Source organism: Gorilla gorilla, chromosome Y (genome assembly GCF_029281585.2).
Source record: "Gorilla gorilla gorilla isolate KB3781 chromosome Y, NHGRI_mGorGor1-v2.1_pri, whole genome shotgun sequence".
Classification (NCBI taxonomy): domain Eukaryota; kingdom Metazoa; phylum Chordata; class Mammalia; order Primates; family Hominidae; genus Gorilla; species Gorilla gorilla.
In genome coordinates, this window is record NC_073248.2 from 51249669 (window position 1) to 51274267 (window position 24599).

The 24599-nt window shown below is 55.3% G+C and overlaps 1 protein-coding gene across 1 annotated transcript in view; it reads right to left on the bottom strand.

The window, feature by feature from the left end:
• Positions 1–4431: 4431 nt before the first annotated feature.
• LOC134757964 (mitochondrial proton/calcium exchanger protein-like) overlaps positions 4432–24599 on the bottom strand; it is a 29826-nt gene continuing 9658 nt past the window's right edge. The window contains 11 exon segments of the mRNA XM_063703396.1: positions 4432–5951; positions 5953–6050; positions 7142–7280; positions 8252–8439; positions 10841–10975; positions 13689–13820; positions 14496–14639; positions 15169–15300; positions 17028–17147; positions 22057–22260; positions 24154–24291. Coding sequence (XP_063559466.1) covers positions 5786–5951; positions 5953–6050; positions 7142–7280; positions 8252–8439; positions 10841–10975; positions 13689–13820; positions 14496–14639; positions 15169–15300; positions 17028–17147; positions 22057–22260; positions 24154–24291 — 1596 coding nt within the window. The 3' untranslated portion in view covers positions 4432–5785.

Below are 24599 nucleotides of genomic sequence, written 5' to 3' on the forward strand. Positions count from 1 at the left end.
TTAACACTTCTTATGCAATGCTTCTAGAGTTTTATAGCCTGGACTGCTACCTTTCAAAGCTTGGAGGGAAGCTGTGAATTCAGTTGGTTCGTTCTGTACTGTTACTGGGCCCTGAGTCCGGGCAGCTGTCCCTTGCTTGCCTGCAGGGCCATGGCTCAGGGTGGTCTCTTCTTGGGGCCCAGTGCATGGTGGCCAGAGGCGTCACCCAAACCGGCAGGTGCGATTTTGTTAACCCAGCGACGAACTTTCCAAAAAATAAAGACACTTGGTTGCTAACCTGGCCCTGTTCTTTCTGTCTCCAGTTCTTCTGGGATAGGGGAGGGAGGGGTCACTTTGCCAGGTGGTCCCAGTTGCGCGGGATGGATGCTGGCAGCATCACCGAAAATCACTGGTGGGCTGGGAGCCCCAAGAGCAAGGAGTGTTTATGGGAGGGGCCTGGCGGAAGGGAGCAGGGTGCCTGGGGGGGTGCACTGCCCTGGATGCTCCCAGCTTGTGGGTTCCTGAGGTGGTGGTGGTGGGGAGGGTCCTGTCTCACTAGCTCTGAGGCAGACCTTCCCTCATCACCCCACTCCTGGCATCCACCTTCCCAGTCAGCTGGGGAGCTTTCTGGGCATCCCCCTATGGAGCCAAAAGTAAGCAAAGCCCTCATGGGGCCCTGGGGGCTACACAGGCGGTCACTCTCCTCCAGATCAGCTCTCTGCCCTCCCAGGCCGGGCAACCAGTGCCCCCACTGCCTTGGGCTCCATCAGGGTCCCCCACAGTGATAAAGCACCTTTGGGCAGATGAGGTGCTGATGGGGGTGCTGAGAACCCAGAGATGGAACCAGGCCCTTGCCCAAGTTCATAGCCCTAGCAGGGTGGGAGGACAACATGGTGAGAACAAGTCTGGGAAGGCTTCCTGGAGGGGGTGTACCATCTCTCCTGACTCCCCACCACCCTCTTTGCTGTCCTCCCTTCTGCTATCCTCCCCTCTGCTTTTCCCATCTCTGCTGTCCCACCTCTGTCGTCCTCCCTCTGCTCTCCTCACCCCATCCCCTCTGCTCTGCCCACCTTTGCTGTCCTCTCTGCCATCCTCCCTCTGCTCTTCTCTGCTGTCCTCCCTCTGCACTTCTCCCCTCTGCCATCCTCCTTGTCTCTCCTCCCCTCTGCTGGCTCAAGAGCAGGGTTTCCCAACCATGAGCTGCATGAACTCTAGCTTCTAAAATACTCTGGCTACAAACTCACCTTTCAGGTCAGGGGGCGTTCCTGGCCCGTTTCCTGGGCAGGCAAGGGTTTAACTCAACCCCATTCAGGGAAGTACGTGTGGGCGCGGGCCTGGTGGAAGTAGCCTCACAAGGGACTGCATCCCTAATGCCCCCACTTGCCCAGAAACCCCATGCTGGGCCCCAGAGGCAGGCCTGGCCATGGGATGCCTGGTGACAGTGGCAGGATGGGGAGGCCCACATGGGCCTGAAGGCTGAGGCCCGCAGGGCAGTGGGGGGACCAGGCCAACAGGCAGGCAGTTCCAGCATCCACACCAAGGCAGGCAGAGCATGGGGCTCGAAGCGCAGGCCGGGAGCGCCCCCCAGCGCTGGCTGGGCAGTGTCCCTGCTACAACCTAAGGCCCCTCTCCCGTCAGGGCTCTGGTGGACCTCTGGTGGGCACAGTGGGATCCTGAATGGGTGCTGGGGACCAAAGGGCTGGGCCACCGGGAGAACAGTGGCCCATGAGGGCGCTGGTGGGCCAGCCCCCTCCTCCTCAGAGTGCTTCCTTAGCGACCCCAGATGGCAGGGCACAGTCCTTGAAGCTGCCCCATCAGGGGCTCCCTGGCTGCCTCCCCCTGTCCCATAAGAAGGTGAGCCCATGAGAGACCCCAGCTGTCAGCACAACTGAACCTCCACCACCAGGGTGCCCTCTAGTGGTTGGGTGTGGTCTAGGCTGGCAGGGTCCCTGCCCTTGCTGTCTGCTGATGGCTTTCTGAGGGGGACGTGTCTCATGGGAGGCCCGGCTTCCAGGACACAACTGGTGGCTCCTGGGGTCACCAAGGGCACCTGCTTTGTTCACAGCTCTTTGGGATGCTGTCCCCATGAGTGAGCACCTCCCACCCCAGCTGTGGGTCCATCATTTTGTCTGATTAATTAGGGCCTAGGGGTCAAGGGAGGCCCCGAGGGAGGACCCTCAGTGTGAACAAACCAGCAGCCAGGGCCGCAGAGAAGCCCGTGAGGTGCCCACAGGGCCTGGTCCCAGTGTGGGCAGAGCACCTAAGGGATGGCTTCTGTCCACTGAGAAGGGTCGGGAGCCAAGACACCACACTGCTATCCTGGCGCTGGAACCATCCACGCACTACTGCAGCCGGGCCACGCTGAGGCAGGTAGGCACCCAGAGGTCCGGGCTGGGGGCTGCCCTCCATGGCCCCAGGCCATCACACGTCCCTCAGGGCGTCTGGGCCCTGCCTGTGGGCTGGACTGCAGGCTGAAGGCCCTGCCTCATCCAGGACTCCCTAGGGCAGTACTCGGTGCTCTTTCCCCTCAGCTGCCTGAGGAGTCTTTCAGAAGAGCTGGCCCTCCTGGGTGACACCTCGGCCAGGGTCCCAGCCCCTAACCCCAGGACTCCCAAGCAGTCACTGAGGTCCCCAGAGCAGGGAGAGCATGACCAGGTGGCAGGGCCACTGGCCTGGAGAACGTCCCACACTGTTCCATGAGCAGCTCACGCTGTCACAGGACCTGGGGACGTGGGTCTCCTGACCCTGCAGGCTCATCCTGCAGAGCGGGAAGTGTGAAGCCAAGGGCTGAACCCATGGAGGGCGGCCCAGCACTCAAACCCCCAGGGATGGTGAGGCTCCTTCTGGAACTGGCCTCACAGCCACACGCGCCCCAAGGTCCAGCCCCTGCAGCCACGTGGACAGCTCTGCCGGCTTCCACTCGCTCCTGCGTGCCCAACGGTTCAGAAATATTATTACTCTGCACTGTTACAGGAACACAGATTTGATGTTTTAATAAAAATACAATTTCTACAAAAGGTGCTTAACACGGCCCAGGACGGGCTGTCCGGTGGAGTCAGCCCTAGGACCCCCGGAGGATTTACAAAGACAGAGCCGGCTCGCCAGCACGCTCCTGCCAGCACCGGGACCCACTGCGAGCCACTGCGGGGTGCCCTTCATTTTAAAAAAGTCTGGATTGTGACACTGCAGAAGGAGTCTGAAAGCCCAATTCCTGAATCCCTGCGTTAGAACTGAGAGTTCAGGCCGGGCGTGGTGGCTCACGCCTGTAATCCCAGCACTTTGGGAGGCTGAGGCGGGTGGATCACCTGAGGTCAGGAGTAGAAGACCAGCCTGGCCAACACGATGAAACCCCGTCTCTAATAAAAACTTGCCCATAATCCCAGCACTTTGGGAGGCCGAGGTGAGCGGATCACGAGGTCAGGAGATCGAGACCATCCTGGCTAACACGGTAAAACACTGTCTCTAATAAAAATACAAAAAAAATTAGCCAGGTGTGGTGGCAGGTGCTTGTAGTCCTGGCTACTCAGGAGGCTGAAGCAGGAGAATGGCGTGAACCCAGGAAGCGGAGCTGGCAGTGAGCCGAGATCACGCCATTGCACTCCAGCCTGGGAGACAGAGCAAGACTCTGTCTCAAAAAAAAAAAAAAAAAATTAGCTGGGTATGGTGGTGCATGCCTGTAATCCCAATTACTCAGGAGGCTGAGGCAGAAGAATCACTTGAACCCGGGAGGTGGAGGTTGCAGTGAGCCGAGATCGCACCACTGCACTCCAGCCTGGGTGACAGAGCGAGACTCCGTATCAAAAAAAAAAAAAAAAAAAAAAAAGTGAGTGCTTAGCCGGAGTGAGGAGGTAATACTGAATTCCTAAATCAGGAATTCGTTTCATTTTCACCAGGCGCAGGTGTCCTAGCTCCTGAAAAAGGCCAAGAGCGAGGGTCTGGCCCTGGGCAGGTGTAAGAAAGGACTGTTTTAAGAAGCTTATTACACAAAGCTCTTATTTCTGGATCCACCACTGCTTACATTTGCATCCAGACACCACTTTTAGGTGCAAGAAGAAAGGTCAGGACATAGAGAAAAATGCACACAGAACGATGAGGGAGGATGACGAGGGAGCAAGCCTGCATCAGAGCACGGCTGATGTCACGGAAGCCACCAAAGGCACCCACCAGAGCCTTCCCCACCTGCCAAGCCCCTGCAGCACCCGGAGGGCAAGCTGGCTTTCGGAGGCCACGCGGAGTCCAGGGCAGAGGGGACGGTGGGATGGGCTGCCTGTGGCAGTGGCTGTTCACGTCAACAGTGCTCAGCCAAGGCGGTGAGGACGAAGATGAGAGCCGGGGCAGCTGACTGGGCCCGCGATGCGGCTCACAGGAGAGGCGTCTGCACACACCTGGCAACTGCAAGGCTTGTTCTCGAGGGTAAGTACACTTGGACAAACGAACACCAGGCTACTTACACAGGGTGAGAGGATTCATAAATATTAGTTAAGGATCTAAAACCAACTTCGCAAATAACTGCAATCTGAAAGCCTCTGGAAGCCAACTGTCCCTGCACAAAGGTTTACAATTGAGAAATATCTCCTGTTCCTATTTTGTCAAGTTTCTTTAATGGCTGAACAGAAAGAAGCTTCAAGTAATGGAGAAGGCATCGTCTGAGCGCAGCTGCTTTCCTGGACGCCTGTGCCGTTCCTGTCTTCCAAATCCTATGCTTGGAGGCCCCTGGAGGGACATTTTTGCCAGGAACCAACCTGACCTTAAAAAGATGAGTGTGACACAGCCGGCTGGGCAGGAGGGTGGAGGTGCCACAGGACACCACAGGCCCACGCCCTGGCCAGCCTGGCCATGCTGCCGAGTGCCGAGTGCGGGGAGGCCGCCCCACCCAGAGGGCACAGGGCAAACCCTAAGCACGGGGGTATTGCCCTTGAAGCCCCAGGGGATGCCCTGTGCCAGATCCTCATGCCTCACTGACTAGCCTGCTTGCTGAAGGAGCCCAGGGGCCTGAGCCTGCAACACCGCAAGGGGTGAGAAGGGCATGCTGCTGTAGGCGCACTGGACCCAAACCTCACATTAGAAGCTACAAAAACCCCAAATGCGCTTCAGAGCCCCACCAACCCCCAAGCCAGGCTCATCCCTGACACAGTGAATCCACTGCAGCCCCCGTGGCACGCAGCCCAAGCACCACCCAAGGGAGCCCCATGGCCAGGGCTGCGTCGGAGTCGCGCGGCTCTTGGGGCAGGCAGACCAGCGTGGGAAACTCTGTGCCAATTGACTGCTTAAAGAACTGGGGGAAATAGAAAGCCGAGAAAGAGCTCCAATACACAAGGGAAACCGCACGTGAGAACCAGCACTCCCAGCAGGGAGACGTCACTCTCCAGAGGCCACAGAGATGGCAGACACCTCCGTCTCCACACTGACCCACATCCAACTGAAAGTGTGCAGGAAGACAGGTCTATTGACACTGAAATCTAGAAATCAAGGTCCACAGGCGAATGGAGGCATCTTCAGCCCTGAGGAGGCCAGGCTGTGTCTCCTGACGCCCCTGAGGGTGGGCACAGCAGCCAGCTCTGTGTGGGCGGAGTCCACGTGGTCCTCATTCTCTTCCCTGGGGACAGGGCAGCACAGTCAGATGCTGAGACGTGAGGCCACACACGTGGGGGCGCCTTCCTGCCTTGGCCCGGCCCAGCTGCCTCTGGAGCCAGGAGGCCGTGGCAGCCACACCACAGCGTGGATCCAGACACGATTCTGTGGAGGGGTTCCTGGATTCCAGACAGACTGAATCTCCGTGGAATGATGAAAATTAAAATTTACTTGGTTATGGAAGTCTCTGATTTATTCCAGCCAAAATATTAGATGAGCCACTGAGAATCACCACAAAGCAATCGCCCTCACGGCCCTTGCCAGGGTGGCGGCACAGCAGGAGGACAGGTGCCCAGGCCCGTGGTTCTAGCTTCACCTCTGCGACCTCCTTCTCTGCCTTCCTTCTCCTCCACCTTCTCCTCTTTTTCCAGTGTTGCTACAATCTCAGCCACCTGGCTGGTGGAGATGTGAACATCTTCTTTGTCCACCAGCTCCATCACCTACACACGTGGGAAAGGGAGATGCTCAGGTGGCTGCGCCCTACGGCACAGTGAGGCGGAGGCGGGGCCAGCGCCGTCAGCCGCCCCGGCTGGGGTGGCAGCAGCATGCACGCCATCACTGCCTGCGGGCCCCGGGGTCCTCAGAGCACCAATTCCCCCAAGGGGTGCCACAGACCCTGGGGAAGGGGCTCAGAGTGGGAGGACAAAGGAGCCAGGGGGCTGCCTTGACAGGTGGCAGACGGCACAACGGGGCTGCCAGGGTCGAGTTCCTGCTCTGGCCAGGAACCTGGGCCATGGCTTCCCAGGGCAGAGTGGGGTGACATGCAGGGACCTTGTCCCCACTCTGCCACCCAGACTAGCAGGGAAGGGAAGGGCAGTGTGCAGTAGATACATGATCCTTGCTTCCAAACTGAACTGCAAGAAACCAGCCAACACTTCTGTTAGACGTCTGGAAAATCACTAACCTGACGCATGCACCGGGAGCCACGAGGCAGCTTCCCCTCAGAGATGTCAGTGATCGGGAAAATTGGTGTGCGCATTCAGGCTAGAGCCCTGCCTTCCCTTCAGAGACTGGATCCTGGGCCAGGGTCTCCGGGGCTACCCTGGAACCTGAGTGGCTGCACTTGGGAGCTCAGCCCAGCAGTCACCTCTCAGCCTCGGGGCGGTGCCCAAGCTGCCCCCTGGCTCCCCTGTGTAGTTGCCTCTCAGCTTCGGGGGGCCCCGGCAGGTGTGAAGTGCCCCCAGGCTCCCTGTGCAGTCACCTCTCCGCCTCGGGGGCCCCTGAGAGGTGTCTGCCGCTCCCCCCACCGGCGCCCCAGTGCCACCAGCTGGGGGCGGGGTCCAGTGACATGCGTAGCCACTAGGTGCGTTTTCTGTCTCAACACTTGAGTTGTAACTTCAATAATTTCTCACTTCTGATGTTTCAAATGAGAGCAGCCGCTTAAAGGAGCAGTCTCAGTGACAGACCCAAACCCCTGACAGGAGAGGGTAGCTGCCCAGGAGGGTGCCGGACATGCAATGAACAGTCCCCCTGCCCCACCCCACTCCAGAGCAGGTGGCGGATGGCCTGCGTGGTCCCCAGCGAGGCCCACCTTGACGAGGTCGTCAATGTTGACCTTGCCATCCTTGTTTTCATCCAGTGCTGCGGCCAGGCTGGTGAGCTTGCTTTCGGGAATGTGCTTGACTTGCTTCATGGCGTTGATGAGCTCAGCGACACTGATGACGTTCTCCCTGTGGAAGCACAGCCTGCATGTGGCCACGGGCAGGCGTCCTGCTACACGGGGCCTCACTGCCCACACCTGTGGCTGCAAGTGGTCAGCACTACACGGGGCCTCACTGCCCACACCTGTGGCTGCAAGTGGTCAGCACTGACACAGGCGGCTCTGCGTGAGCCAGGCAACCTCCAGCACGGACCCCCAAGGTATGATCCCATCCTGCATACACTGCCAAGAGCTCCCAGGGCCAGCGTGGACACAAACACAGAAACACCACCAGGTCCAGGGTTTCCACGGGCATGTCTGCCCCTCAGTGGCCACCCCTCTGGGGCCATGGCTGCTGGGCTGTTTTCCTCAGGCCTGTGGCCACTTGGCAATACTTTCATGATCATGGGGGCTGTGGTGCCCTGGGCAGATGAGGGCCTCCAAGAGCAGGGACGAGAGCATGAGCAGGGTGCCACGTGCAGCCCACCTACAACACTGTGGGTGTGGGGGTGGAGATTTGGAACCTGCAGGGCACCAGCTGTCACCCAACAGCTGTTTCATTCGCCCAGAAGGGACTCACAAAACGGCAGCTCCCTCAGCCACTGCTGCGCAGGAATCTGGGACATGTCGGGCACAGAGAAGGCCGACTGCCCGAGCTGGTGTCATTACTGAGCGTGGGTGGGGTCAGGAAGAGGGAGAGGCAAGAGAGAGCCTGGTAATTAGAGGAAACAGAAGCCAAGAGAGGCGGAGGTTGGAGCGGGAGGAGAGGGGGCTGTGGGAAGAGGAAGAGGGGCCAGGAAGGGACGAACTGCTCTCGGAGAGGCAGAGACTGACATGCCAGAGGGTTCCTGGCTGGGACTGCTGGTCAAAGGTGGAGAGGCAGCCAGGCAGAGGCTACAATGTGCCCTTTGGAGCCAGAAGGGCCCAGCTCAGATCCAGCAAAGGGACCAGCCTCCCTATGTGAGTCTCCAATCCCTCTCTCGCGCCCGCCACCCCACTCACCCCGTGGGCATGCCGTTGGCCGGGGCCAGCTTGCCAGCCTGCTGGTCCATCTCCAGCTGCGAGATCAAGCCGTCGATCTGCCCGATCATCTGCTGCACCCTTTTTGTCAATCTCTTGCTGGCTTTAGATTCTTCCACGTATTTTTCTTCACCAGTCTTTGAAAGTTCCTTCTTGATCTCCTGCAAGTCCTAATAAAATTATTTTGGTTGTAAAAAGTTTGTCTTAAAAGAAAAAGGGGGTCAGGTGTAGTGGCTCACGCCTGTAATCCCAGTACTTTGCAAGGCCAAGGCAGGCAGATCACCTGAGGTTAGGAGTTCGAGACCAGCCTGGCCAATGTGGTGAAACCCCGCCTGTACTAAAAATACAAAAATTAGCTGGGCATGATGGCAGGCACCTGTAATCCAGTAACTTGGGAGGCTGAGGCAGGAGAATCGCTTGAACCCAGGAGGCAGAGGCTGCAGTGAGCCAAGACCATGCCAACGCACTCCAGCCTGGGCAACAGAGCGAGACTCTGTCTCAAAAAAAAAAAAAAAAGAATCTGGTTGGGCACAGTGACTCATGCCTGTAATCCCAGAACTTTGGGAGGCCAAGGCAGGAGGATCACTTGAGGACAGGAGTTCAAAACCAGCCCAGGCAACATAGCAAGACTTTATCTCTACCAAAATTCAAACAAAAAATTAGCCAGGCGTGGTGGTGCACACCTGTAGTGCCAGCTACCCAGGAGTCTGAGACAGGAGGATGGCTTGAGCCCAGGAGGTGGAGGCTGCAGTGAGCCAAGATCACATCGCTGCACTTCAGCCTGAGTGACAGAGCGAGACCCTATCTCAAACAACAACAAAAAAAGGTAATAAATTAACTTGTAAAGGTAATTAAACCCATTAATTCAAACCAGAGAGTTATAAAATTGTATTTCTATCATACAAATTTCTTATTTTCGTACACTGCTTTGCAAGCAAAAGACATAATCTACTCTGAATCTCAATTTCCTTCACACTTGTGAAAGAAAAATTCAGTGAACTAATTAATCAAGGAAATTAAGTGTCTTTGTTTTTTGAGATAGGGTCTTGCTCTGTCACCCAGACTGGAGTAAAGTGGCATGATCTCAGCTCACTGCAGCCTCCAACTCCCAGCAAGCAATCCTCCTGCCTCAGTCTCTGGAGTAGCTGGGAGTACAGGCACACAACATCGTGCCTGGCTAATTTTTGTATTTTCTGCAGAAATGGTGTTTCACCATGTTGCCCAGGCCGGTCTCAAACTCCTGAGCTCAAGTGATCCTCCTGCCTTGACCTCCCAAAGTGCTGGGATTACAGGCCTCAGCCACCAGTGCCCAACCTTAAGCGTCCTTTTAAATTCCAAGTTGTTTTTTTCCCACGAGTAAACACCATGAGGAAGAATGGGGAAGGCGAGGGGAGGGGAGGGAAGGAACAGGCTGAGCTGGTGATAAGCACCTCACATCCAGTGGAGAACCCACATGGCATGAGGGCTGTCATAAATCTAGAAATGGCCAATTATTTTTGCCAATTGAAAAATCAGTTATCATTCCCAACAGAGCTATGAAAACAGTTTTTAAAAAATCGTACTGGGGGCCGGGCACAGTGGCTCATGTTTGTAATCCCAGCACTTTGGGAGGCCGAGGCGGGTGGCTCATGAGGTCAGGAGTTCGAGATCAGCCTGGTCAACATGGTGAAACCCTGTCTCTACTAAAAATACAAAAAATCAGCCAGGCGTGGTGGCACATGCCTGTAGTCCCAGCTACTCAGGAGGCTGAGGCAGAAGAATCATTTGAACCCAGGAGGCGGAAGTTGCAGTGAGTCGAGATCACACCACTGCACTCCAGCCTGGGCGACAGAGCTAGACTTCGTCTCAAAAAAAGAAAAAAGAAAGAAAGAAAGAAAAAAAATCGTTATTAGGAAGTAATATTTACAAAAAAAGGGAAAAAAATCACCATGGAAGAAAAGAAAAAAGCCACTTTCACGTAATCATGAATAAGATCTCGTCAAGTGACCAAACTCTTCATGAGACACCTTCCCATGTTTAGAAACTAAAAGATGTGGCCAGGCACGGTGGCCACGCCTGTAATCCCAGCACTTTGAGAGGGCGAGGCAGGTGGGTCACCTGGGGCCAGGAGTTCGAGATGAGCCTGGTCAACATGGTGAAACCCCGTCTCTACTAAAAATACAAAAAATTGAGCTGGGCATGGTGGCACATGTTTACAGTCTCATCCACTCGGGAGGCTGAGGCACAAGAATTGCTTGAACCCAGGAGATGGAGGTTGCAGTGAGCTGAAATTGTGCCACTGCACTCTGGCCTGGGCAACAGAGCAAGACCTTCTCTCAAAAAAAAAAAAAAAAGGTGCACACACATCTGTGGCCAGAACGGCACACAGCCACATTACAGAGGATTGGTCCAGCCGGAATGGCTGTGGAAAGGTTACTGAATAAGGTTTATTTATAATGTGCTTTCCTCTCCAAATACTCTTAGGCCAGCTTATCAAGTATCTGACGGAAGTATTATGTAATACCTATGGGGCCAGTACAGCGATTTTACTCTTCGTGCAGTCTCAGAGTCCAGGGAGCAAATCCCACCCACCTCGCTGTAGTCCTGCACGTCCTCCTTCAGCGGCTCCAGCTCCTCCTTCTCCTTGGTGAGTGACTTCTTCTGCTCCTGCAGCTTAGAGCAGGCATTGCTGAGGATGTCAATTTCCTCCTTCGTGATCTCTTCCTCCTGGGATAAAAATGGGCAAACAACAGAGCCTGAGCCAAGGGAAAGAACTGGCCTGTTCCCAAGTGACCAGCTGCTCTGTTCATATTATACGGGCAGCCCAGGGCAAGAGTCTCACTGGACAGTCATTGGTAATGAGAGACCAGCAGGGTTCAGGTTCACTGCTACGCTGGCTGCTGCACGCAGTCACTGTCTGCCCTCATATGCCAAACCGCATTTGTTTAAAGCATGTCATCTATGAATTGACACATGTACTGTGAAACCTTCACTACAGTCAAAGAGTCACCTCCAAATGCATCTTTGTGTCCCCACTGGGTCCCGCCACCGACCCCCAGGCAACCTCAGGTCCACCTCCTGCCACTGCAGACTCGGGTGCACTTTCTAGCATCTTAGATAGACGGATCATCCAGCAAGCACTCTTTTTGTCTGACTTCTCTCACTCACTTATTTTGAGATTTGCCCCTGTGGTCGTGTGTTTCTTGTCTTGTTTTTTGAGACAGGGTCTCACTCTGTTGCCCAGGCTGGAGTGCAGTGGTGCAATCATGGCTTGCTGCAGGCTTGATCTTCCAAGCTCAAGCAATCTCCTGCCTCAGCCTCCCCAGGAGCTGGGACTACAGGCACACACTGACATATCTGGCCAACTTTTTATTTTTTGTAAAGACGGTGTCTCACTATGTTGCCCAGGCTGGTCTCAAACTCCTGGACTCAGACGATCCTCCCACCTCGGCTTCCCCCAGTGCTGATATCACAGGTGTGGGCCCCACGCCCAGCCTCTCTGTTTGGTTTTTCTTTCCCTCAGCAACATTTTACAGTACTCTGTGGACAGCACTTGCATATCTTTTTCCAAATTTATCCCTAAGTAGTTCATTTTGGGGGGTGCCATACTGTTCAAACCTTCTCTGACTACTCATTACCATAGTGAAGCACAGTTGATTTTTCACTCCATTTGTGAATAAAGAGTTTTCCTTTTTCCTTTCTGATCTATATGGTTTTGTTTTCTGTATTCAGCTGCCCTGACTGAAACCCCCAGGCTGATGCTGAGCTCAGAGTGAGGACAGACAACCTCATCAGCGTCTCACCACTGAGGGTGATGGCAGCTGGAGGTGTTTCTGCAGATGCTTTTGATTGGGCTGAGAAAGCTGCCTGCATGTGCAGGACATCTGCGTATCAGGAACGGATACTGGGTTCTGCCACAGGCTCTTTCTGCAGCTACCGAGATAAACGTTCCCAGCTTTTCTAATTTAGTCCGTTAATATGGAAATTACATTTTAAAAATTTTGGCCAGGCACAGTGGCTCAAGCCTGTAAACCCAGCACTTTGGGAGTTCAAGGTGGGAGGATCACTTGAGGTCAGGAGCTCCAGACCAGCCTGGCCAACATGGTGAAACCCCATCTCTACTAAAAATACAACAATTAGCTGGGTGTGATGGTGGGCACCTATAATCCCAGCTACTCGGGAGGCTCAGGCAGGAGAATCACTTGAGCCTGGGAGGTCAAGTCTTCAGTGAGCCAAGGTCATGTCTGCACTGCAGACTGGGCAACCGAGTGAGATCCCTTCACAAAAGAAAAAAAATTCAAGCCAATTTGCATTTTTTGGACAGATCCCATGTGATCATGATTCTTTTCACAGAATAGTTCTATTTGATTTGCTAAAAAGTGAAATTTTTTTTTTTTTTTGAGACAGAGTCTCACTCTGTCGCCCACTGCAAGCTCCGCCTCCCAGGTTCACACTATTCTCCTGTTTCAGCCTCCTGAGTAGCTGGGACTACAGGTGCATGCCACCATGTCTGGCTAATTTTTTGTATTTTTAGTAGAAACGGGGTTTCACCATGTTAGCCAGGATGGTCTCGATCTCCTGACCCCGTGATCCACCCGCCTCGGCCTCCCAAAATGCTGGGATTACAGGCGTGAGCCACTGCGCCTGTCCAAATTTTTTTTTTATGGCTGGGCGTGGTGGCTCACACCTGTAATCCTAGCACTTTGGGAGGCTGAGGCGGGAAGATCACTTGAGGTCAGGGGTTTGAGACCAGCCTGGCTAACATGGTGAAACCCCCTCTCTACTAAAAATACAAAAATTTGGTGGGTCTGGTGGTACACGCCTGTACTCCCAGCTACTTGGGAGGCTGAGGCAGAAGAGTTGCTTGAACCTGGGAGGCTGAGACTGCAGTGAGCCGAGATGGCGCCACTGCACTTCAGCCCGCGAGTTCAAGATGGAAGGTACCAGGAGGTGCCCCAGGTGGGCAGCACAGGCGCCTGGAGGCTGCACCTCACAGGCTCGCATGGGGAGTCTGAAGATGCCCCAAGCCCAGATCACCCCACAGGAGGTGACAGCAGGTTGGGCCTGTGGAGGAGGCTCCACCTTGAGGGGCCACATTGGCTTCCACACCCCTTCACTCTCTGGGCAAGCTGGCAAAGGGCCCTGAAACCTGCCGACTGGCATCTCTACCTGCCACACTGTGGGCCAGGGTGCTAAGTCCATGGCAGCGTCAGCTGCTGTGCACCCAGGCACAGTGCAGAGCTCAGCCAGACTCACTCTTTTCCTAACCACCAAGCCTCCTAGGGGCCCAGTGGCCTCATCCTCAACCCCTTGCACCATCTCCTCTCACTGAGGGCTATAGGTGCCCCAGCTAACCTGTCCCCATCCCTGCCCCACAACTGTCCACAAAGCCAGGCCATGCCCTCCTCAGCCTCCAGGGCCCCAGAACCTGCCTCATTACCTTCAAGCCCTCCAGCACGGGGGCAGTGTCCTTCAAGGTCTCTGACTGCAGGACTGTGTCAGGCATCTCTGGCTGTGGCTTGGTCCCCGGCCTTTGGGGAGCAGCTACCACACATTCGGGCTCAACATCCTTCTGAAAGGCAAGGCGACACTGGCCCAGGGCCCGCCATCACACAGAAGCAGTCTTCTCGCTCTCCGAAGCTCAGAACATATGGCAGAGGCCACACTGGGAGCAGGCCTGCAGGTGACATCGGGCAGCACACCTGCCACAGAAGGTCCCTAGGGAGGCTCCATGCAGCTGCCAGGTCACCTGGGGCCCACTCCAGAACAGGCTAGAGCACCTTATCCATCTCTGGTCTCCCCAAGACTCCCCCAAGCTGCCCTGTCACTTGCAGAGCAGGAGGCTGAGCCTGTGGGTGGGCACCATGCATGTGACCCAAGAGGACCACAGGGCCCGCGTTGAAGAGGAGCCCAGAGGCTGGGGGAGCCTGAGGCTCCTCTGCCAGCGCCCCTCACAGCAAGTCCCTGAGGAGAGGGTGGGCACTGCCATATGCTAAGCTTGCCCCTCTGAGACGGCTAAGGTATATCTCCCATGAGCACCACTGTGGCCATCGAGGAGTCCCCATGTTAGAGTTGCAGCCCTCACATCTGGGGACCCTGCCTCCCTGACCACTCCAGGAGGAAATAAACATGCAGGACAGAGCTGCAGGGCAAGCACGCGGGAGGCCAAGACTGTGGGCGTGCGGGGGTTTCTGGGGAGGCTAGCTCAGGACAGCCCCACGCGGCACGGAGCAGGACCACCGCTTACCGCCGCCTCCGAGCGCTTCTGCAGCTCCTTCTCACGGTGTTCCTGCTGGATGGCCGCCTCCTCCTGCAGCGTGGCCTCCAGCTTGGCCTTGTTGTCCACCTGCTCGCCCTCCACCTCGGCCACTTTCACCTGCGCTTCCTTTGCCTTCAGAAGAGGGTACATCTGTGGGTGAGCCCAGAAGCCACCAGAGGCCCCTGCTGCCCCTCACCTCTGTCCTGTGTCCTGTGTCCCCTGCCCCTGTCACCACCTGGGCTTCACACACACAGGACAGAAGGCACTGCCGAGGTGCTGCCTGCAATTGCTGGGAGGCCTCTGGGCCGCCCTCTGTGCTCGCCCGATGACTCCTGACGTGTGGGAAGGAGCACAGGTGCTGCTGGCACAGCTCCAAGGGCCGCGGCCCAGATCCACAGCAGCCAACACGTGGCCAGGTCGGGACCACTGGTAACTGTGCCACACGGGGGATGGCAGGCAAGGGGCTGGTGAGGAGGGATGGAAGGAAGGGGACAGGTGGCTGGGTGGGGGTACTAGCGAGGGGGTGGGAGGCAGGCTGGGTGGATGGGGGGATTCTCGCCCATGGTTGAGGAATGAGTGCACTTGCACACCTCCCCCCACCCCAGAAGAGCGGAGACACCTATGAAGAGATGAGGTAAAAGGGGTCTCCGACAGCACGTACCACAATCTCTCGGAGGGTCTGCAGTGTGGACTTGAGCTGGTTGGCTGGAGAGAGGGTGTCCGGGAGGTACATGGCCCGGGACAGGATGAGCAGCGATGTGGGGATCTCCTGATGCAGGTGCAGGTCCAGCCACTGCAACCAAGGCCAGATTCAGCAGATGGGCAGCCCCCCAACCCTGCTGGCACCACAGCAGGTCCGCCCATCTCATCACCAGAATAGCTCTCAGAGAAGATGGTGTCTCAAGTTCTGCAAGGTCTGTTTGTTGCTGTGCTGCGTGACCCGATGACGGCCTTAGTAAACAAAACACCAGAGAGGCTTGGGGGTCAGCAACCCCCACAGCGAGGACCCCAAGGGCCTCAGAACAGGGCACCAACTCTTCACTTAAAAACACCCCAGGGGCTGGGCGCGGTGGCTCACGCCTGTAATCCTAGCACTTTGGGAGGCCAAGGTGGGCGGATCACCTGAGGTCAGAAGTTCGAGACCAGCCTGGCCAACATGGCGAATCCCATCTCTACTAAAAATACAAAAATTAGCCAGGCATAGTGGTGAGCACCTGTAGTCCCAGCTACTTGGGTGGCTGAGGCACAAGAATTGCTTGAACCAGGGAGGCGGAGGTTGTTTCAAGCCGAAATCGCGCCACTGCACTCCAGCCTGTGACAGAGCAAGACTCTGTCTCAAACAAAGAAACAAGACCAGCCCAGGTCAACATATACGGGCCCACAGAGGCAGTGTCACTGAGGCCGGTCAGCACTCGGGCCCTTGCAGGCTCTGCACAGGCCAGGTTCCGGGGCTGGCTGCTTGAGTGACACCAAGACAATCTCCAAATGGGCAAGAAAGACCGTGACAATGTTTAGAGACAAACTGAACACAGGGCAAAACATGAGAACAAACCCTAAGAGAAGAAAGGCACCGCCGAGAGGTGGGTAGAGAAGGAAAAGTGTGAACACATGACACTCGGGCCCCGAGTGCACCACACTCCCCTGGGGGCCGAGGGGCCTGGGCAGGGACAGCACCTGCTCCCCTGCTCAGACACCCCTGTGTGTGTGGCCCATGTCCCCACGGAGCTCCAGAAGGCTAGGCAGAGTGCTAGGGAGGTCAGCACCCATGCCAGACACAGAGAAGGCTCTGCTGGGGAATCCAATGGAAGACGCAGCTGTGGAAGGCAGGGGGTGCCACAGGATCACGCCATAAATACTGTCTGTGTCGAGAGGAGAAGTGTGTACACACACCTTCATCTACACTTGCAGGTTGTGTGAAAAACCCGGGAGGAGGATGACTGCCAACAAGGGCATGCCAGTGCCAGGGCACCGGGAGGAAACCGGCTGGAGCCCTGCACCCCTTAACCTTTCCATGTAAGAGTGAGGGGCTGGGGCTGTCACTTTCCGACCTACAAGCCACTCAGTTTGATGGCATTGGGAACCAGGCACCAGCTCAGGGCGTGGCCAAGAGAAGGGGCGGCTCCAAAGTCAGACCGTGCCATGCCACCCAAACCTTCCATGGCCCCAGTTCAGAAAGAATCAAAATGTGAACACGTCCGACATCTCAGAGGTGAACTCCAGTCCTCATCTGACTACAGATAACCAAAATAGTAAGTTATTAAGGTCTTTAAAATCAACTAAAAGCAAACAAGAAAAATCAAAGCAATATTCAAAAGGCAATGAAAGGTGAGAATGCAGGGGTGTGAATGTGGTAAGAGCAGAAGGGTGAGCAACAGCCCAAACATCCTAGCCGTCCCCAGAGAAGTCACAGTGTCGCCTCGCCAGGCCGGCCCAGAGTTTGGGAAGAGCCTCCAAGTGGCCTTTCAAGGCTGATGTTTCCCTTGAGCCCATACCGGCCTGGCACAAGGCGAATTCACGCACCTGCTTCAGCTGACCCCTCAGGCGGTCTTCCGTGACGCCCAGGGCCCGCATGCCTCGTGCCCGACACGCTGCCTGCAGCTCCTTGACATTCAGGCTGTCCACCCCTTCCTCAGCAATCAGCTAGAAAACAAAGCAGTGAATTATCATCTGGGACAGTTGCTGGTGGGTGACAGTGTCTATGTGAACACCCTCCAGAGTAAGTGGCTAACAGATTTTGCCAAGCAAGAATCAAACCACTGCCACCAAAGCCCAGTTCTAGGTTAGAAGTGACTGGAAGCCTGTGACGGAGGGTCAGGATCTTGGGAAGTGCAGAGCGGCCACGATCAACCCCGAGACAAAGAAGTCCACCTCCAACCCTCTGTCCTGATGGCAGAACCAGCCCCACCCTGGCCACTCCTGCCACCTGCTGTTTCTCCTGATCCCCCAGTCCCCCATCTGCCAAAGTGTGCCAAGGATGGAAAAGAAGGAGGGACGGAAGGCGAGGGAACCAGACACTCTGAAGACACATCTTGACCTCATACCCAAAGGGCCCCTCTCTTCCGCTCAGCCCAAGGTCACTGTGACACCAACTGGAAAAGCAAACAGGAGTCCCAGAGATAGAGGACACCAAGGCATACAGGGAGCAACAGGTGAAGAGAGACACGGAGAAGTAATGACAGCTACTGCTAGGCAGATGCCGGCAACAGGGCTCCCACGCCAGGACTCTGCAGCAGGGCCCACCATCTCAGAGTTCACTCCACATCACAACCACCCTGTGGGGTAGACAGTACCACCACCTCCACTTCTAAAACCAAACTTGACGTAACTGTGGACACACATCCAGTTTTAACAAGTAACAAAGCTCCCATGCATCAGATGCCTCCCCTAGCATAATGTCTCACCAGCAGCACTGCAATTAGCACATGCCACCCACCCAGTCAAGACAGAGGCCACCTTCCCCAGCTTCCGGTGCTGCCCGTTCACAGATGCGCTTGTCTCCATGTCTGCTGCTGTCACCTGGAGTGCTCTCTGAACAGGATCATGCAGGAGTCACCTCTGGGGTTCCCTGAGGACCCACTGGGGGTGCTATGGGTGTGCCGGGTTAGGCCTCTCACTGCCATGCGGCATTCTGCGGCATGCGTGCCCTCCTTAGCCGAACCCTTCGCCTACTAAGCTGGGCTCCGCCAGTTGATCAGGAATGAAGATGCTTTCTGTCTGCTTTCTTCTCCCTGTCCTCCTGGGGACTGGCTGGCCTCCGTTTGATTTCGCTCTGGTGGTCTGGAGTCTCTGTGCAGCATTTTCAGTGTTGCTCTGGGGATCACGATACACAATCCACGGACGCAGCTCACTGTAGTGCAGTGGAGTCGGCGCTCCACCCACGAAGGCAAGTGCTGAAGCTTCCCCTCTGTCTGTTCTGAGTCTCAGCCGTCGCCTCCACTCGCATCGTCGCCTCCACCCACACTGTGGAGCCCGTCCCTCAGCCCCGCTCGCTGCAGAAGGCGCAGGGAGAGGGCAGCTCGCCATGCCAACCCTCGCTCTGGTTGCTGGGAACTCTTCCTGCTGCACCGAGGTACTTTCTCTTACTGTTTCCTTTCTGGTCGAGGAGCTTCCCTCAGCCCTTCCTTTAGGGGAGGTCTGCTGGTGACACAGTCTTAGCTTCCTTCCCTCTGATACTGCCTTGGCTCCGCATCATTGCTATATTTTTGCTGGTTATAGATCCTGGATTGACAGTTCTTTTAACACTTGAAAAATAATGCTCCACTTCCTCTGGTCTCCACAGTTCCTGATGAGAAATCCATTGTCATTCAAATTTTCCCCTAATGGTAAAGATGCCGTTCTTGGCCAGGAACAGTGGCTCACGCCTGTAGTCCCAACATTTTGGGAGGCCAAGGTGGGAGAATCACTTGAGCCCAGGAGTTCCAGTCCAGCTTGGGCAGCATAATAGTAAGACCTCATCTCTACAAGAAAAATAAACAAAACTAGCTGGTGTGGTGGCACAGGCCTGTGGTCCTAGCTCCTCGGGGCGCTGAGGTGGGAGGATGGCTTGGGTCCAGGAGATCAAGGCTACAGTGAGTTGAGATTGTGCCAGTGGACTGCACTCCAGCCTGGGCAACAGAACAAGACACCGTCTCCCCGAAAACCCAAAAAAAGACCTGGCATTCATAAATTCATAAATGAAACACACACACACACGATGCCTTTCTCTCACTGCCTTAAAAACCCTTTGTCTTCAGGGTTCATTAGTTTGACTCTGACGTGACTTGCTGTGAATTTATTTGGATTTATCCTACTCAGGGTTCACTCAGCTTCTGAAATTTGCAGATTTACATCTTTAACTGAGCCTGGGAAGTTTTCAGCCAGCCATTATTTCTTGAGGTACTTTTTCAGCCCTGCTCTATCCTTTCTCCCCCGGAACATCAGATAACACAGATGGTCGACACTTGCTACAGCACAGGCTGTGGGGCTCTGTACAATGTTTTCTACTATTTTCTCTCTGTTGTTCAAACAGGTAATTTCTATCATTTTATCTTAATGTTTACTGGTTCTGTCTTTTATCTTATCCATTCTGCTGTTGAGCCCACCCAGGTTTTGACTTTAGATATTGTATTTTTCAGTTGTAATTTTTCATTTGGTTCTTCTTTTTCAAATTTTTTTGAGAGATGGAGTCTCCCTCTGTTGCCCAGGCTGAGTGCAGTGACACAATCACAACTCACTGCAAGCTCAATCTCCCAAGCTCGAGCAATCCTCCTGCCTCAGCCTCCTGAGTAGCTGGAGCTATGGGCGCAAGTCATCAAGCCCAGCTAATTTTTAAATTTTTTTGTAGAGGTGGGGGGGTCTCACTATGTTGCCCAGGAAGGTCTCAAACTACCAGGCTCAAGCAGTCCTCCCACCTTGGCCTCCCAGAGTGCTGGGATTATAGATGTGAGCCACTGTGCCTGGCCTTAATATCTTCTCTCAATATCTTTTAATATTATTAATAACATATTTCTTCTCTTTCTTTGCCCAGATCTGTTTTTCACATGTTCTACTCTGTTGTGGCTTTTGGAGCTCTGCGCTGGTGGCTGTTTGAGGCCCAGGTGCAGGGTCTCTAACTGTCATCTCAGGGTTGGTACCAGGCGCTGTTTTTCTCATTCACTGATACCTTCCTGCTTCTTGAATCTAGATCTGACTTCCAGTGTGCCGCAGCTGACCTCCTCTGGTGCATGGTGGCATGGGCGGTAGGTGTTCTAATTTGCAGAGTTTGCAATTGATGATCTGGCGTCTACCAATCCCAGGACCAAGCTAACAAGGCCAAAGCTGTTTCCACTTCCCTACGGTCCAGCTTTCACGGGCCAACCACAAACCCTAACGTCTGTGTTTCCCTTCCTGCCCAGTCAGACATGTCTCCACCTACTGCCGACAAGGAAGGCAGGCGTCGTCCCCCCAGCTTCCTGCTCCCCATGGGTGTGGAGGTTTTGTGGCGCTGAGTGACAGGGGAGCTGTGGGTAACACATTTCTCTCAATGGCATTGACCTCTCCATGTTGTCACTCACTCACATCCATAAGCTAAATCCCAGGCATATTTTAGAAGTGGTGGGAGCGCTGCCTCGTAAGAAGTGCAGGCTCCCCATCCTGCCTCCACAGACATCTGCGGGACAGCGGTGCGGCTTGCTGCCGCTGGGAACAGGTGGGTGGGAGTTCTGGCTCTCACAGGTGTCTCCCCCAGCAGGAGGGCAGAAGCATCTCAGTACTGTTTCCCACCTGGCTCCCACTGGCACCATGGTAGATGTGACCCTGTTCCTGCTGGGCAGTGGTCAAAGTCCCAACTCTCCGCTGGGTCCCCAAGGCCACCCCAGCGGTGGGGGAGTGTGGCAGATACACTGTCAGATGAGAGGAAAGCTCAAGCCCCCTACCTGGTCTCCACTGACACCACAGGGGCTGGCCCCCTCAGCCTTCTCTGATACCATCACCACCAGGGCTGGGGTGCCTGTTGTGTCCCGGCGAGGGCGGGATACAGGCTCCCCACATGGCCTTGCCTTGATTCATGGAAATGACTGGCCCTCAACCTGCTCACCAGAGATGCAGGCAGGCTCTTCCTGGAAGAGTTCAACACTTCCCTGAACCTCTTTGTCTTCCACAGACAATGCCTGCATTCAGGAAAAACTAAACACTACAAACAAAATCAGAAGGGAGAGCAAAAGAAAAAGGCCTACGGACCGCCGAGTTATTAGAGTAATCAATGTGAACTAGGGTTAGTGCATTCAAAAAGACAGATGACAAGATGAACAGTTTTACCTGAGAACTGAAATCTTAAGAGCTCCTAGTATGAATAAAAGAGTAACCAGCCGGACACAGTGGCTCATGCCTGTAATCCCAGCACTTTGGGAGGCCGAGGTGGGCAGATCACTTGAGGTCCAGAGTTTGAGGCCAGCCTGGCCAATGTGGTGAAGCCCTGTCTCTACTAAAAAATACAAAGAATAGCCGGGTATGGTGGCGGGAGCCTGTAATCCCAGCTACTCTGGAGGCTGAGGCAGGAGAATCGCTTGAACCCAGGAGGCGGAGGTTGCAGTGAGTCGAGATCTCACCACTGCACTCCAACCTGGGCAACAAGATCGAAACTCCGTCTCAAAAAAAAAAAAAGCAGTAATCAGACCTAGAAGGAGGGCAGCGCCCTGAAAGCACAAAAGGGCGTGAAGCACACAGGCAAGCATGTGTGATGGACAGGACAGGGCAAAGGGGCAAACGGACCCTCGATGAAGACCCTGATGTGAGGAGAGAGGCACAGAGGCACTGTCATCAATAAGCAGGATGATCACAAAGACAGACACACCTAAGCAAGTTATTATAAATCTGATGAAATCCAAACAGAGAGATCATCCGAGAAGCTGCCAGAGAAAAGACATCCATCTTCAAAGGATCTGCAATCTGCAAGTGGCAAGACTCCTAGTGAGCTTATTTTCGATCGTTCAGCATCGTCCAGAGTTTCTACAATGAGGACATGCTGCTTTTATCATCAGGAAAAAAAAAGGTAAAACACCAGAGCTGTGGTGCGGAGTATGGCCAGGCTCACCTTGTCATCTGCCTTTATGGAGCGCAGCCGCATGGTAAGCTGGAAGCGCAGGAAGTTGTTGGTGCCGATGGACTGCAGCTCCAGCAGCTTGCACAGGGCCACCAGCTGCGGCCGTGTCAGGTTGTCCAGGGTCAGCTCATCCTCAAATAATTTGGAAAAACGCATGATTTCCTCATTGCTGGGCCTCTCCCCTGTCTCCCGGATCTGCGGAAGTGGTCACAAGGGTCATCCCCGGGACACGTGCCCACCCGGCTCCCTCCCATGACCAATCACATTCCCAAAGGGTGCTGCCTCTCATCCTCAGGGACTCAAACCACTGACTTCTTTTTTTTGTTTGTTTGTTTGAGACAGGGTCTCGCTCTGTCACCCAGGCTGGAATGCAGTGATCTCGGTTCACTGCAACCTCCACCTCCTGGGTTCAAGGGATTCTCCTGCCTTAGCCTCCCGAGTAGCTGGGATTACAGGCTGCGCCACCACACCCAGCTAATTTTTGTATTTTAGTAGAGATGGGGTTTCACCATGTTGGCCAGGCTGGTCTCAAATACCCGACCTCAAGTCACCTGCCCAGCTTGGCCTCAAACCACTGACTTCTGACTCCGGTGCTGGGCTAGCCTGGGGAAAGGTGGCATCTGGCCTGTGGACCTCTCCTGCCTGAACCAGCAAAGCTGAGGCTGCTGTCTGCTGGGGGAGACGCCCGGGCCCACAGGCTGCTGCATGCAGGTCCTGTGATCCTCTCTCTGCCACAGAAGTGGCCGGGACCCTGCTGCTCTGGGGCAGGAAGAGGTGCACCTGTGTGCACCTGCATCTCCCACGGATGACTGCCTGAGCCTTGGGGGAGGGGTGGCCATCTAGCTCTTTAGGGAGAGCTAGAGTCCCTTGGCGTGGATCACTCAGGGCCCTTTGGGTGATCCTCTGCAGTTCCTACCACCTGAGGGACAAGCCACCAGCTCAGTCTCTGCCAAGAGCTGGGCTAGGAGGGTACCTAGCAGAGGTGACAGATGAGGGAGGACGAGCCTGACTTGGTGCCCAACTCAAATTGTAACATGCAGGATGCCAGCTCTGAGACACTGTTTCAGGTGTGCTCCTGGGGGCAGCCCTACGCAGCACACCCCAATGCAGGTGACTGCAAGCACATCCTTCTTGGCAGCTGGGCGGCCCAGGAAAGGTTGGGACGGGCCCCTCCTCCTGCTCTGCAAGGCACGACATCCTGGGTGAGGCTCCCAAAGCATGGCTCCCCCTAAAACATCTTGGTGGAACCACCACCCACTCCCTGGGGGGCTCAGCAGCCCCATGGCTGTGTCGCCTCCTCCCGAGAGGCTTCTCCATGGTTAGGCCTCGGCCTGGCAGTCTTTTCTGTCAAGGGCCAGACAGCAAGTATTTCTGGCTTTGCAGCCATGGAAACCACTCGCCTCTGTGCTGCAGCGGGAAAACCCCAGAGACAACGCACACGCATGGCTGGAGTTTCTAGCCCCTGGTTTAAGCTCTTCCTGCACTTCAGACACATCCTTCTCACTCCAAAGTGGCACAAGTCCCTCAAGCCAACAACACTGGCCTCGTCAACCCCATCTAGTCCTCAGGGATCTCATCCGTGGCAGCTGCCCTCTCCCCATCCTCACCTCACTCACCACATGACCGCAGGAAACCTCAAGGGCCGCTCCTCCTCTCCAGCCCCCACTGCTCCCACAGTCCAGGCCTCTGACCAACCCCTGGGACCTGGGACCTTCTTGACTGACTCCAGCCAGAGGGCAATGCCCAGCAGAGGAGCCCGGCCAAGCCACCCACACCTCACACCATCAGGGTCTGAGGCTCCTCATGGGTCAGATTCTACTGCTCCTGGACAGCTGCAGGGTGATGAGACACAGACACCCATAATTCCGAAGGCTGAAGAGGCGCAGCCACCACAGCTCAACTCACTGGGAGCTCATGGGGGCCAGACTCCTGACACTCCACTGGCCCCCGACTGAGCCTCCTGGGTAAACTTTCAAGCACCAGCCAGCACCTGGGGGATCTCCACTCTGCTGAGCACAGAGAAAGGGAAACAGAAAATCAGGGAAGTCTCCCTGGTGAGGTCACAGGGACTCAGATGTATCACAGCACCTTCTGGAAAAACACAGAGAAGTCTTTGGTGGCGCTGCCCTTGGCTGCCTTGTTCTTCAAGGCCATCTCCTCGATGGTGTCCTGGAGGAACTTGGCCAGCTCCAGCTTGACCCGAAGCTCCTTCTTCAGCCTCTCCTCCTGCAAGGGCAGAGAGGGCACTGCATTCCAACTGCTCAGACTGTGGTTCGGGCAAGGAAAACATCTCACGCCTGTGCCGGACCCCCACTCCCAGAAACATTTCACAAAACACTGACTCTCATCTAAGTGCAATACATTCTCAAACTCTTTTATTTCATGGTTTTAAAAAGTACCCGTGTGGGCCGGGCACAGTGGCTCATGCCTGTAATCCCAGCACTTTGGGAGGCCAAGGTGGGTGGATCACCTGAGGTCAGGAGTTTGAGACCAGCCTGGCCAACACGGTGAAACCCCGTCTCTACTAAAAACAC